Here is a 12,957-nt window from a genome sequence, read left to right as displayed (position 1 = left end):
CAGGGAGGTTAATGGCCTTTGGACTGGGTCTAATTTTCTAAACCCCAGGAGCAACTCCAATGGCTTGCAATGTGCCGGCTTAGCAATTAGCATGCAGGCTCTGATAAGGGTTAGGGAATTGGGATTCCTTAAGGGCCTGCCTGAGGAAGGGTTTCATGTCATACTCAATTGTGTTATTTATTTGGTAGTCTTTTATTGAATACCCAGTTCCATTTTCATCAGTGGTCTCCCAGTCCAAAAAGACATAGATGAAGAAGATACAATTTTTAGGAAGTTCATAGTCTGTTAAGGAGAAAAGTTATGAAATATAAAATCATAATGCAATGTGATATGCAGATACAGTTGTTTTCCTATTATAAAATATTAGCATATTATAGAAATTAAATAAAACAGAAAAGTAAAGGAGCCAAAAGGGAAAGAAAATGAAATATTAAAAGTACTACTTTCCAAAGTCCACCACAGTTGAAGTTTTAGCATATTTCCTTAATCGTTACATTTTATTCCACCTCCATCTCACTCAGTAATAGACATTTGTCCATCATAAGGATAATTTTCACGGAGACATAATAGCCTGTTAAGAATAATAAAGACTGACTATGCTTTGAGTTGTCAGCAGCTTTCATTAAATGACTTTTAGCACACGCATTCTTTCAGCTTACAAAACGCAGCCTTGCAAATTCTCTCCAACCCCTAAGCAGAAATGACATGTAAGGTTTTTTCTTTGTTTTAAATTAGTGATGATGTTTACATAGTTGATCAGAATGGGAAGGGTCAAGGATCAGAGGATAGTGGGTGAGACCACTGTTTACACATTTTCTTTTTCTTCTTCTCATATACAGGGGAGAGGGGACACAACAGGGGAAACCACACCTGGCCTCCCAACCACCGCATTACCCAGGGGATGGGGAACTGCCACCTGATGCCATCCCGGGCTCCCCATTATAGAGCATTTTCTGAGGGTTCTGTTCATGTGTTTTTCATAGTTCTGAGATGCTGCTGATAGCACTGTTGCAAGGATGAGGAAATCCTTCTGAGGTCAGTTGACTGTCATAGTCCACCTCCAAATCTCCCTTGGCCCAGAAATTTGCTGTCAAGCTTCCCTGGAGCAGTTGATCAATTTGTTCTGCCTTCCATTTTCAGCAAACCAGTGGGTGCTGCGGCCCAGCCCTGCCCTGCCTAATGCATGCTCAGCCCTCATTGACCACAGGGGGAGCTGCAGCCCAGTCACAGCAAACCCCAATAACCCTCACTGGACTGGCCCCCCATGCCTGCCAGCATGTGCAGTGAACAGGTCCAGTCTGCCCCACATCCGATAGAGATCTTGTGCACATCATTTGGGATTGAAGTCTAACTCGACCAACTCCACCCTCCAGCCCACACTCATGCCAGCAGTGCCATTGCCTATATAGCCAGGCCTACCCCCAGTCCAGGTTTTTGTGCACACCAGAAGGAGTTGTAGTCCATCAGAAGAGCCCACAACCTCCCCACTGGACTCAGTCCTTGCCCCCGATATCACACTCTACATGTAGTTATGTAGTCTAGCTTGACTGGACTTGCCCCAATCCCAACACTTGCCAGCTTATGCTACAGCAAATCCCAACCTGCCTGCCCTTATTCTGGCTCATGTCTGTACCTGTGGATACAATTGGTTAGCCCAGCCTGGCTCTCCCACTAACCCAGTTCACGTGTAAGCCAACAGGTGTTGTAGCCCTGCCCAGCCTGGTCTACTCCCAGTTCCAGCTCTAGTTCTTGCCAGCATGAGCAGTGACCTAGCAGTGAAGTCCCCACTGTTCCCCTATCAGGCTCACCCCTCTGTCCCAGTCTTATGTGTGCTGGTGGGTGCTGCAGCCCAGTCTGGCATGGCTTGTTTCCTCTTGTCATTTGTCAGTGGGTAACTGGCCCGGGCCGGTCTACCCCTATTCCAGCTCATGCTGGTTGGAACTGTCCCCCACATATGCCGGCAGATACTATAACCTGGTCTGTTCTGGACTGCTCCTTGCTTTGTTTTTTGTGCTCATCTGCAGGGACTGTGCCCTGACAAAGGAGTTCCCCAAGTTCCTCTATTGGTCTGATATTAGTGGCAGATCTTGCACACACCAGTGGGTCCTTGGTTCGGGCTGACTTAGTCAACCTCTGTCCTGGCAGGAATAGTAGCCTTGCCCAACTGGTCCATATGCAACCTAGTTCTCACTGTTGTGTGTTACAGCCCAGCCATACCTAATTCATGCCCTAATGCAGCTCTCATGTGGCCCAGTGGGAGCAGAAACCTAGCCCAACCTGTCCGACATCCACTCTGGCTCTAACAAGTACCAGTGGATGCTGGAATCCAGCCCAGTCTGGTATACCCCAGACCCAATCCACACCCATGCTGAGAGACACTGCAGCCATGTGCAGTCCAGACCACCAGCCCCATTCTGGCTCTCATGTTCACCAGTGAACCACAACCTAGCCGGGGCATCTGCTTACTTCCCCAATCAGGCCTGTTCCCAGTCCCAGATCTTGTACATGCTGAGGTTCCTCTGTCCCAGCTCTTCATAGCCCATCCACTGTCTTGACCTTTGCCATCAGATACTGTAACCTAGCCTGACTCGACCTGCTTCCGGTCCCAACTCTCACTGGTGAGTGCTGCAGCCTGGCCTTGCCCAGTCCATTTCCACCTCTGACTCATGCAAACCAGCAGGAATGATAGCCTCGCTGGGCATTCCCTGCATTCCAGCCTGGCTCCTTCATTGCCAGTAAGCTAAGGTTGGCCTGGCCCTGCCTGGTCTGCCTCTTCCAAAACCACATGCATGTGGACAAATGGAACTACCCTGCTAGTCTAACCAACACCCAGGCCTGAATCACTTGCTCATGAGCGGGAGCAGTGACCCATCAGAGGAGTTTCCGTAGTTCCCCCACCAGACCCACTCCCAGACATAGATATCACGTGTGCCAATGGATGCTAGGCTCTTACTGGTGATTGGCTACCCCTCCAACCTGCATATGTATGAGCAGTGAATGTTGTGACCCAGCCTGCCCCACACTGTATTCTTAGGTGTGTCTGCAGGTGCTGCAGCCTGGACCAACCCAGCCTATACCCAACCCCAGTACCCATGAGTGTCAGGGGTTCCATGATCATGCCTAGCTCAGCCTGTCACCACCCCTAGTTCCGAGCAAATGAGCTGAAATTGCAGATCACAGGGGTGGGCCCACATATCCCCCACAGAATCTGCCCCCAGACCCAATTCTCTTGTGCACCGGGTTAGTACCATGGTCCAGCCTAGCATTACCCATCCCCAGTTTTGACTCTTGTTGGTGAGTGCTGTGATCTAGCCCTGCCAGGTAGGCCCCCAGCCCTAACTATAGTGTGGAGCAGTGAGTGGTGTTCAGCATTGGTCAATACTATCTACCCCAGCTCTACTATCCCTTTAGGCCTGATGTTTTGGTCTGAACCTTATAGGTCCTTACATTTCCGCCTCAAGATCCCACACCCAGGCGGCTTGGGCACAGTTGGTGCTGGGTGAAGCCCTTGGGCCACACAGCCTGAGCCTGCCACCTGGGAACAAAATCTCAGGACTAGCCGCCCCCCTCCAATTCCCAGAACTGACATTTTACAGCGAATATGATGGGCCTTTTCCTCAGAAAGGGGTCCAGTCCACTGGCCTGCTCCCAGACTTTTCTCTGCATAAGAAGATTTCTGAAAACTAAGAGATAAGGAGCCTGAGGAGAAGGGGCATTTCAGTGTGTGGGAAGAAAAGGTTCCAAGGGCCTGAGGAAAAGAAATATATTACATTGGAAGAAGTGAAAGATGATTGGTGTTGTATGGAGAACAAGAGGAGGAAATGGCATATGAGTTGGAGAAGTAGAAATAGTCAGAGGTTGGGTCTTATACATTGTCAGAGATTTGCATGTAGTTAGTATTTCATCTAAAAATAAATGAAGTTGTTGAAGGACAACAAATTTACCAAACTGGTGCTGTAGAAAGAGATAGTTCAGGGATTGGTGCTGTGGCATAGTGGACTAGGCCTCTACTACAGCAACAGCATCCCATATGGATACTGGTTGGTGTCCCAGCTGTGATGCCGCTGGTCCAGCTCCTTGCTTATAGCCTGGCAAAGCAACGGATAGCATGACCCTGTACTCATGTGGGAAGCCCAGAAGAAATTCCCAGTTTCTGGCTTTGGATTTGTGTAGCTCCAGCGGTTATGGCCATTTTGGAAATAAGCTAAGACAAAAGACCTCTCTCTGTGCCTTTCTTTGATTCTGCCTTTCGACTAAAGATACAGTCAATCTTTTAGAAAAAAGAAGAAAAGAAATAGTTCAGGAGTCACAAATGGGTTATACATTAGCTGAAACAGTCTGTGTTCTGGTATCAGACCCACTCAAGTGTGTAATGGCTGCAACACAATAGAAATTGGTTTTGCTTATATAAAATCCAGAGTTTTCCTGGTCAGCTGGCAATATCTGCCTTCTCTTATCCATCAGTATTACAGGATACTGGTGACCCTATTAAACACATCCCTCCCAAGGTTTCTCTAGGAGTAATCTTCATCTTATCAACATATCAACCAAAAGAAGGGGAAAAAATGATATGTAGAAGACAGTGGGGAAGATTTGTAAGACTCACACATGGTGCTACTTTTTATTTGACTTCCTAGTGATGTGGCCAATCACAGCCACAAAGGATGCTGGGAAATGTAGCCTAGGTGTGTACTCGAGAAGAAAACAAATTTTATAAATACTACCAAATGCTGAAGACTGAACACCTCCCTTTCCAGATCGCCATGGTTCATAGAGTAATTGCCAACAGATATTTGACTTACTGTATTCTTTCTTGTTATACCAAGCCGCTCCCACTACCACCACACTTCAGACGTTTCTGGAACTTATCATGTAAAGGTAGACTTTGGGGCCCCCAGCTGCAGATGTTGACAAGCTGCCATGTTTCAAGCAGCCTTCCAAATATAACAAGTCATTTAGTTAACAAGAATATCCTGTTGGGGATTTAAGAGGAAAAAGAAGCAAAAGAATATTCTAGCATCACCCTACCTGGCAGCTTAGTGGAAATTAAGGGTACTAATCCTTATAATCATATCAAATTACAGCCCATTCTGACTAGACTCACCAAGCAACATGCAGAACACTGTGGCATTGCAAAGATATGCCACAAGGGGACAAAGCAAACACAGGTTCTTTTCTTTTCCTTTTAAAAATGTAAATCATACCAGGAAGTCCAGAGTAAGGAGCCTCTCCAAGTAACAGACCACCAAGAACACAGATTTGGACTTTGTGTTGGGGGACACTGGGTTTTCCTGTCACTTTTCCAACATTTATGTCCATAGAGCATGCCATTGCAACACAGTAAAAATAGGGTAGAAAAATCTACAACCCGACAGGGCTTCTCAGCAAGGTCAGGACAAAGGAGTTCTAGAAACTTCCCTGCTAACAGCAATCTTGGTATTACAATTACAACAGAAATGTTAATTCCTTTTTTAAATTAGTTTTATTTTATTTATTTGATGCTGATTACAGGGTTGAACAGGGTAGGAAGGATCGAGGATCAGGGAAAAGTGGGTGAAATCATTGCTTCCTAATTCTCCATTTCTTCTTGTCCCTGGAGAAAGGGGAAAGAGAAAGGGAGAAGCCACATCGAGCCTCCCAAATGTCCCAGTACCCAGAAATGAGGAACCGCCACCCAGTATCTATCCAGGGCCCTGATGTGGTACAAGTTCTGACAGTTCTGATCAAGTGGTTTGAACAGTTTTGAAATGCTGGTCAATTTTGCCAATCCCAGGGTGAGGCAACCCTCCCAGTGTCCATTGGCTGCCGTAGTGGACATCAAGTCTCCATTTGCCCAGATTTTTGCTGTCATCATTTGCTAGAGTAGTTGTCCAATTTGCTCTGTTCTCCTTCCTCTACAACGTTTCCAAATGGGCTGCCGTATTCTCCGTGTACATCCAGTACGACGCCTTTTTTACTCACAGGCAGGACCAAGGACCAGGGTCAGAACTGTTGGCAGTTCAGAAATCAAAACAGAGCATCTCAGATTTTCTCTAAAGAAGCAATCTGATACAATGACAAGCAGTAGTGTATAGGAAAGTACTTCAGAAAGGCTGCAGAGGGGTAGATGTTGTATCATGATGGGTTAAGCCACCTCTTGGGATGCCCGTGTCCCTTACAGAAGTGCTGAGTTGGAGTCCTGCCTCTGTGTCCAATCCAGCATCCCACCAGTGCAGACACTGGAGATAGCAGGTGATTATTCAAGTACTTGGATCCCTATTATCACCCTGGCACAGCTTTAGGTGTTACAGACATTTAGGACGGGAACCATGGGAAGAAACCTGTCTTTCTCTCCCCTCTTCTCCCTCCCCCTTCCACTTCTCTCCCTCTCTCCTTATTGTCCCTTTCTCCGTCATCCTGCTTCTCAAATAATTTTTTTAAACTACCATTTTTTTAAAAATTATAGAAATTTTAATTAAACAAGTTTATTTTGGTGCCACGAATTTCAGAATCTGCATAATTTTTCATAATGTTCATTTCACATGACCTTTGGCAGAGCCTCATACATGTATGAATTTCAAAACTATTCTGTAACAAAATAAACTTATCTTTTAACTATATTTTCCAGGAACCTTTTGAGTACTCTTGCACTTGTTAAGATGGATGTCTCAGGGTAGATTTCCACTTGCCACTAGTGAGTCACTGATGGGCCATGGAGTAGATATTAGGGGAGCCAGGACTTTCTCCCATGTAATCATTCAAGGCCCCAAAGGCAAAAATTTCTACTCAAGGGATTCTGTGGCACATTCTGTGGCTGGGGACATTTTCTAAAGCATGATTATCTCTTGAAAGAAAAGGACAATTCTGTGATGTCTCTATTTTCTTGTTCTGTGAGTATGTTTGTAGAGAGCCCGAGACTGCATTGAAGGCACAGGCTGTGATTCCAAAGTATCTTATTAATGTTGTCCTCTTTCTGAGGCCGGTAGTCCCAGGCAGAAGTGCTCCCAGCAGCAAACTTGTGGTGCAGATGTCTGCTTAAGTGTGATGGGGGCTTGCTAAAGAACAGGTTAGAAAGGATTCCTACTTAACTTCCTTTTGTTTGGGACCACTGTGCTATGTGGTGTGTCCCCACTTTTACCAGAGCTGTCGGTTATTTCTTCCACTCTTTGCTGTCCTGAACATCTCCATTTGTCCCATGAACCTTCTACAGTCACATTCCCAGGGCCAAACAGTTCATAAGAGGGAGAACTTTGTATAAACCCCTTGCCCTAAGCCTGATGTTACAGGGACAAAAAGAATAATCAAGGGAAGCTTACAAGAAGTTCCAGGGCAATAAGAAACATCTTCCAAGTCCCTCCTCTTTCCTGGTCCTCCTCAGTCCCTCCTTGCCTTCCTTCTCGTTTTGTACCACCTCCCCCGCCCCCCGTCTGACACCTTGTTTCTGTCACTGTCATTGCCGTCTTTCTCCCCGTTTCTTTCCTTGCAGGCTGCCCTGCAGGAGTGCAGGCTGTGGCTGAAGGATGCCTTAGTGAGCTGTAGGGAGGCACAGCAGGAAGCTTGGACTGGACACTCTGAGTGAGCACAGGCAGGCATGGACAGTGTTCCCTCCCTGCTCGCTTAGCACCTCTGGTTGTTGGAACTGGTAGCTGGTCAGTCCAGGTCGCTTGCTCCAAATCAGCCTTTACTTTCTGCAGGAGCCTTTATACTGACTCCACAGCCCCCCTCAGAGGAGCATGCCCGCCGCACATGCTTCATTTCAAGGAGCTACTCACAGGAAAAGGGATGAACACATGCAAAGACTGGTGGGTCCTAATTTTTCCTTGTGCCTTCCAAAGAGGAATGATTAGAAGTCTTCAATTTCACTTGTCAGAGATTTTTCTCCTAAATGTGCTAGATTTAAGCAAAGCAAAACACCAATGAAAACAGCTGTGTCCCCAGCCCAAGCTGTCAGGGGCAGGCACGGTGATGCTCTTGCTCTCCCTAGTGGTGTTGCAATGAAAAAGCAGGTTTTCTGCCTGTCACCTGTATCTGTTGTCCAGGTGTGTGTAGAGCTGAAGCCAGTCCTGCCCCTCTCATGCACTCAAGCATCAACTATCACATCATGTGAGCTGAACTGTTGTCTAACTTTCCCTGCCATGACAAGGCCTTAGTACCTGAGTGCCTCTCAGTAGCCCTGCCTGTCTTCCTCTACCCCATTTCAAGACCAAGAAGCAGATACATGGGTAACTCCTTCAAGATGACCATGGCCCCAGGAATGACTGACCATGGAAAGCAAAATCCAGCTCCATCTCAGGGGAAGCCCTGGACTTCAATGGCTCATTCGTCTATTCTTGGCTGTGACCCCATTCACCAGCATTTGTCATTTTACACATGCCCTGGTGCTATCACAAAGCTCCATGAGTAAACTGTGAGCTGGATCAGCAGGCTGGGGGTGTGAGGAATGGGGTTTTGTGCTCCCTGGAGACCTGTGAGTCATTGCCACAGATGTTCAGTCTCCCAGCTTTCTGGGAGCCTGGCCCTGCGTAAAGCCCCCCATGAGCACGGTGTGGGGAGGATTGTCCTAAGCTAGAGTCTGCTTACCAGCAACTCAACCACTTCCCAAGAAACAGAGGCCATCCCAAGAGCACGCAACCTGACTTCGAAAGACATGAGCACACAGTCTCTCCAGCTGCCTCGCTGGGATAGTGAACCTGGGTGTGCAGAGGGCAGGGTGCTTTGTTCATGTCCCTTTGCTGTGGGGCTCCCAGTGCTACTGTTTGAGGGTGTCATATTTTGAGAAGACATAAGAATGTCAGCAGAGTCCAACAGCTTTCATCTGTCCAGTTCATATTTTTGACTTTTTATAAAAATAGTTGTATACAGAAAAGTACACATATCAGAAAGTGAACACTGCCCATCCAACAAGGCCCAGAACCACACCCCTTGTCCCCTGTCTATCACAGCCCTTCCCATCCATCTTCCCTTCCCGGGGAGTCACCCCCTGACTACCAGCAACAGGCATTCCGTTGCCTGTTTTTGTTTTTACTCCCAGAATTTGGAGTTGCAGTGTGTACTTTGCTTACCCAGCGTTCTGTTTGTTTCACAGAGTTGTACAGTCTTTGTTTCTATGGGTCCACGCCCTCGGTTCGTTTTTATAATGTGCTTCCTCCAAAGAATTGGTGTGCTTTCCTTCCACTTCACCAAGTGCCCTTCCCAAGCTGTTTCTGCTTCCTCCTCTTTTAACCGGCCTCCTCCTTCCTGCCCCAGCAGTGTCAACATCAAAAGATCTAGAGACAACCAAAAGGTCTAAGGCATTATTTAGTTTGGCCAAAAGCTGGGAGAATTCGCCTGGCCAGATGCTTCCTGTGCAGCAGCCCCAGGGAGAATGAGCTAGAGCCTTCCTGAATCCACCAGAAAATGTTTGGTTCATGTGTTTATTTTTCTCTTCCTAGGTGTACCTGAAGCTGAACTCACATGGTTCAGGAATAAAAGCAAACTTGGCTCCCTTCACCATCTACATGAGGGCTCCTTGCTGTTGGCGAATGTATCCACCTCGGATCAGGGCATGTACTCCTGCAGGGCAGCCAATCTTCATGGGGAACTGATGGAGAATACCCAGCTGCTAATCCTAGGTGAGTGCCATGAGTTGCTGCTGGTGAACCTTGCTGAGGATGGATGTCTAACCCACCCTCTGCCTCCTTGCACCCTGACCCAATAAAGGACATCAAAGTTAAAAGCTTCATCGCCTGCCTCCTCCTCTCCTACAGCCATATGATGGAAAAACAGACTTTGGGCCGAGCACAAACCCTGGATTTCCCTCTTATGAACTGTGTGGCCTTGGGAATATGACTTTGGCCTGCTAAGCCTCCAATGCTGGTCTCTGGAGAGTTCCACCAAATGAGAATTGTCCCCTTGCACAGGTCACGCAGGGGTCTCCTGTAGAGGTGACAGCAGTGAAACAATTATTCTGAACTCGTATGCTAAAACTTCGTGGACACTCAGAAGCCATGGACTCTTCCTCCCAGAGAAACCCATATGTGCACAATCTTTGATATAAATCCAGGAAGCTCATAGCTGGTCTATTCTATGTAAATCTCCCTGTGTAATCCCACAAACAAGGAATCCATCCATGAACAAAGAATCTAGGATACTTCCGAGAATAATATAGTACTTTAAAATAGTAATTGAAGGCCACAGCCCTCCAGCAGTTACCCAGTGCTAAGCTTCACCCATTTTGCCAGCTATAATCATTTTTGCATTCAGAACTAGTAACCCAGGGTTGTTTTTTGTCTGAGAAATTTATTTTATTTATATTATTTTCCATGATATGATTTAATTTATATAGGGATTGCCCCCTCTACATCCTATTCCTCCCTCCCCCTTGTCTGCCCTTCCCTCATTGTTTTCCTGTAAGCCTCCCTTGTTGCCTTTGCTAACAGAGACAAAAGACTAAGGCGGTAACTGCTGCTGTGGTTTTGTCCATGAACTGTGTGTTTTATAACTGCGTTCTAACTCTAATATAGTGTGACCATGAACAAGGTGTTTGAAGAGTCACCTTCATTTTAATCCAGCTGGATTTGGGGGACAGGGTACTGCAAAAATGCTGAACTTCTAGGATTTTCCTGATCGAAGTATTAGTTTATCAATCAAGATCTGTCAGTTTGTATAGATAATTTATGAACATAGAAATAATATCTTTAGTCAGCAAAAATGTGACTTAATTATTGTGTTATTATTATATGTTATTATTATTATAGTGAATTTTTTGTATAAAACTAAATTTCCAGACCAAGTTTTGTGACTTACCCTGTAGCATACAGACTTGAAGTGTGATGAGACAGACTTTCCTTATTCATATGATCAAGTTAACTTCTAAGCCCCATGTCAGTTAGACGTTAGTAGAGCTTAAAAAAAAAAAAAAAACACATGATATGACCCCTTCCTCCTTAAGAATTCAGGTTCCCTTAATTTTTCGAAGATGAAACAGACATACAGGAAAGAACAAAAATATTGTAGAAGATGGAAGGACATGAGAAGGAACTGACATTTGGCCCAAAGAGACTTGTTTTGAAGATGAGATCTAGCCTCGCAATGGCTTCTTGAGTTTCAGTAGGGAATATTTAAGAGAGAGAGAGAGAAAGAAAGAGAGAGACAGTCTAGCTTTGGGTAAAGTACCATCATTTATTGTTAAAGTGTGCTATTTTGGAGTAGAAAAAAATCTTGGAAGAAAACCTCATTTTATAGATGAGAAAGAAAAGACTCAATTAGGTTACTTGTTCAAGTTCACGGGTAAAAAACCACAGCTCAAACTAAAAATTCTTGAGCCCAAACATAGTGTTGTCCCTATATCACATGAGGAGTGTTGTTTAAAATTATGATTAGTGTACGTGTGTATACATTTGTGTTTATATAAACGTGAGAAGCATATATAAAAACACAAGTATACATAAATACATATAACCTCAAGTATGTCATTGTCTTTTCCACATAATGGTGATGGTTTTTAGAAGTCAAGGTCAGAGCAGACATAAGGTTTGTTTCTGCAGTAAACTTAGGCATCAAATCATCCCTAATAAATATTTAATAAGGTGCTGTTAAACTTATAACAGGGTGCTCACTTTGGCAACACGTATACTAAAAAGCTTATGTGAGGACCCTGATTGAACTCTGTGGGAAAGATTACCAGTTTTAAGAGAAGTACTACTGCTTCTTGCAATTCCACAAATGCTCTGGAGATAGCAGGGGTGCTGGCTGACCCTGAGGGTGTCCATTGCAGTCTCTGAGGTAATACAAAAGGAGAAGTGAAGGGATTCTGCTTGTGTTCCGGGGATTGCTGGGATCATGCTGCCACTAAGTTCTATTGATACTTGCCACCTTATTTGGTAGAAATGAGAAGCTACCATATTTCCTATTTTTATTACTTGTAAAAATTTTTATTAAGAATAACTACCTATTTATGGGCTACAGTGTGACACTTCAATATGTGTATACAATGTGTATGATCAAAACTGGCTAGTCAACATTGATCCTTCATTGACTTGACTTTCTGACTGGAGGCTTGCAGCTTCTTTTTTCTCTCTGTTCCTACAACAAGCGCTACACTATTATGAGCTGTAGTCTCTCCCTCTCTACAATAATTGACAGTTTCAAAAATGACCTCTGATCATTTCAGCCTTGACATCTTGTTAGAGTTTAGTAATAAGACATCCAACAGTAAACTACACTTGCTGTTCTGCTTCTCTAGATCCAAGGTGGGCACTGTAATATCTAATCCAAGTCCTGGTTAAAAGAATTCACACAAATAAAGGTTTGGCTCAAAGTGAGCTTTATTGGGAGTGCTCCAGGCAAGGTTCATTTGTCCAGCACAGATCCAGAGCCAGGAAAGTCACAACTAGGAACCCTGAACCAGTGCTTTTATACTCAGGTCAAAACAGAAAGTGGGGTGGGGCTTAACAGGGGAAAGAACTTTTCCTTATAAGGTAATATAAGTGTTGACAGGTTCTGTCTGGCCTGATCAGGCCCACACATCACTTATAGTCCAGGCAGGGGCTTCTGGGAATTGCTGTCCCTCAACCTGATTACATCAACCAATCTCCACTCCCATCTGCCTCCCTCCTGCAGGCCACCCCTCCCCCACCCGGCTGGACCTTACAGACATAAGAAATTCAGATCACAGGGCCCAGTGCAATAGCCTAGTGGCTAAATCCTTGCCTTGCATGCACCAGGATCCCGTATGAGCACCGGTTCATGTCCCAGCTGTTCTTCTTCCCAATCCAGCTTCTTGCTTGTGGCCTAGATAGCAGTAGAGGCACCCCAAAGTCTTGGGGCCCTGCACCCACGTGGGAGATCCAGAGGAAGTTCCTGATTCCTGGCTTCAAATCAGCTCAGCTCTGGCCATTGCAGCCCCTTAGGGAGTGAATTGATGGAAAGATCTTTCTCTCTGTATCTTCTTCCTTCTGTATGTCTGCCTTTCCAATAAAAATAAATAAATCTTTTTTA

The 12,957-nt window shown here is 45.4% G+C and overlaps 1 protein-coding gene across 1 annotated transcript in view; it reads left to right on the top strand.

Annotated features, from left to right (window-relative positions):
* ADAMTSL1 (ADAMTS like 1) overlaps window positions 1–12,957 on the top strand; it is a 410,929-nt gene that overhangs the window by 334,002 nt on the left and 63,970 nt on the right. Inside the window, exon 22 of the mRNA XM_004581085.3 lies at window positions 9,411–9,590. Coding sequence (XP_004581142.2) covers window positions 9,411–9,590 — 180 coding nt within the window. The remainder of the gene's footprint in view (window positions 1–9,410; window positions 9,591–12,957) is intronic.

Source organism: Ochotona princeps, chromosome 14, assembly GCF_030435755.1.
Source record: "Ochotona princeps isolate mOchPri1 chromosome 14, mOchPri1.hap1, whole genome shotgun sequence".
Classification (NCBI taxonomy): domain Eukaryota; kingdom Metazoa; phylum Chordata; class Mammalia; order Lagomorpha; family Ochotonidae; genus Ochotona; species Ochotona princeps.
Note: the sequence above shows the minus strand (reverse complement) of the source record. Positions and strands in the feature narration are given on the sequence as shown.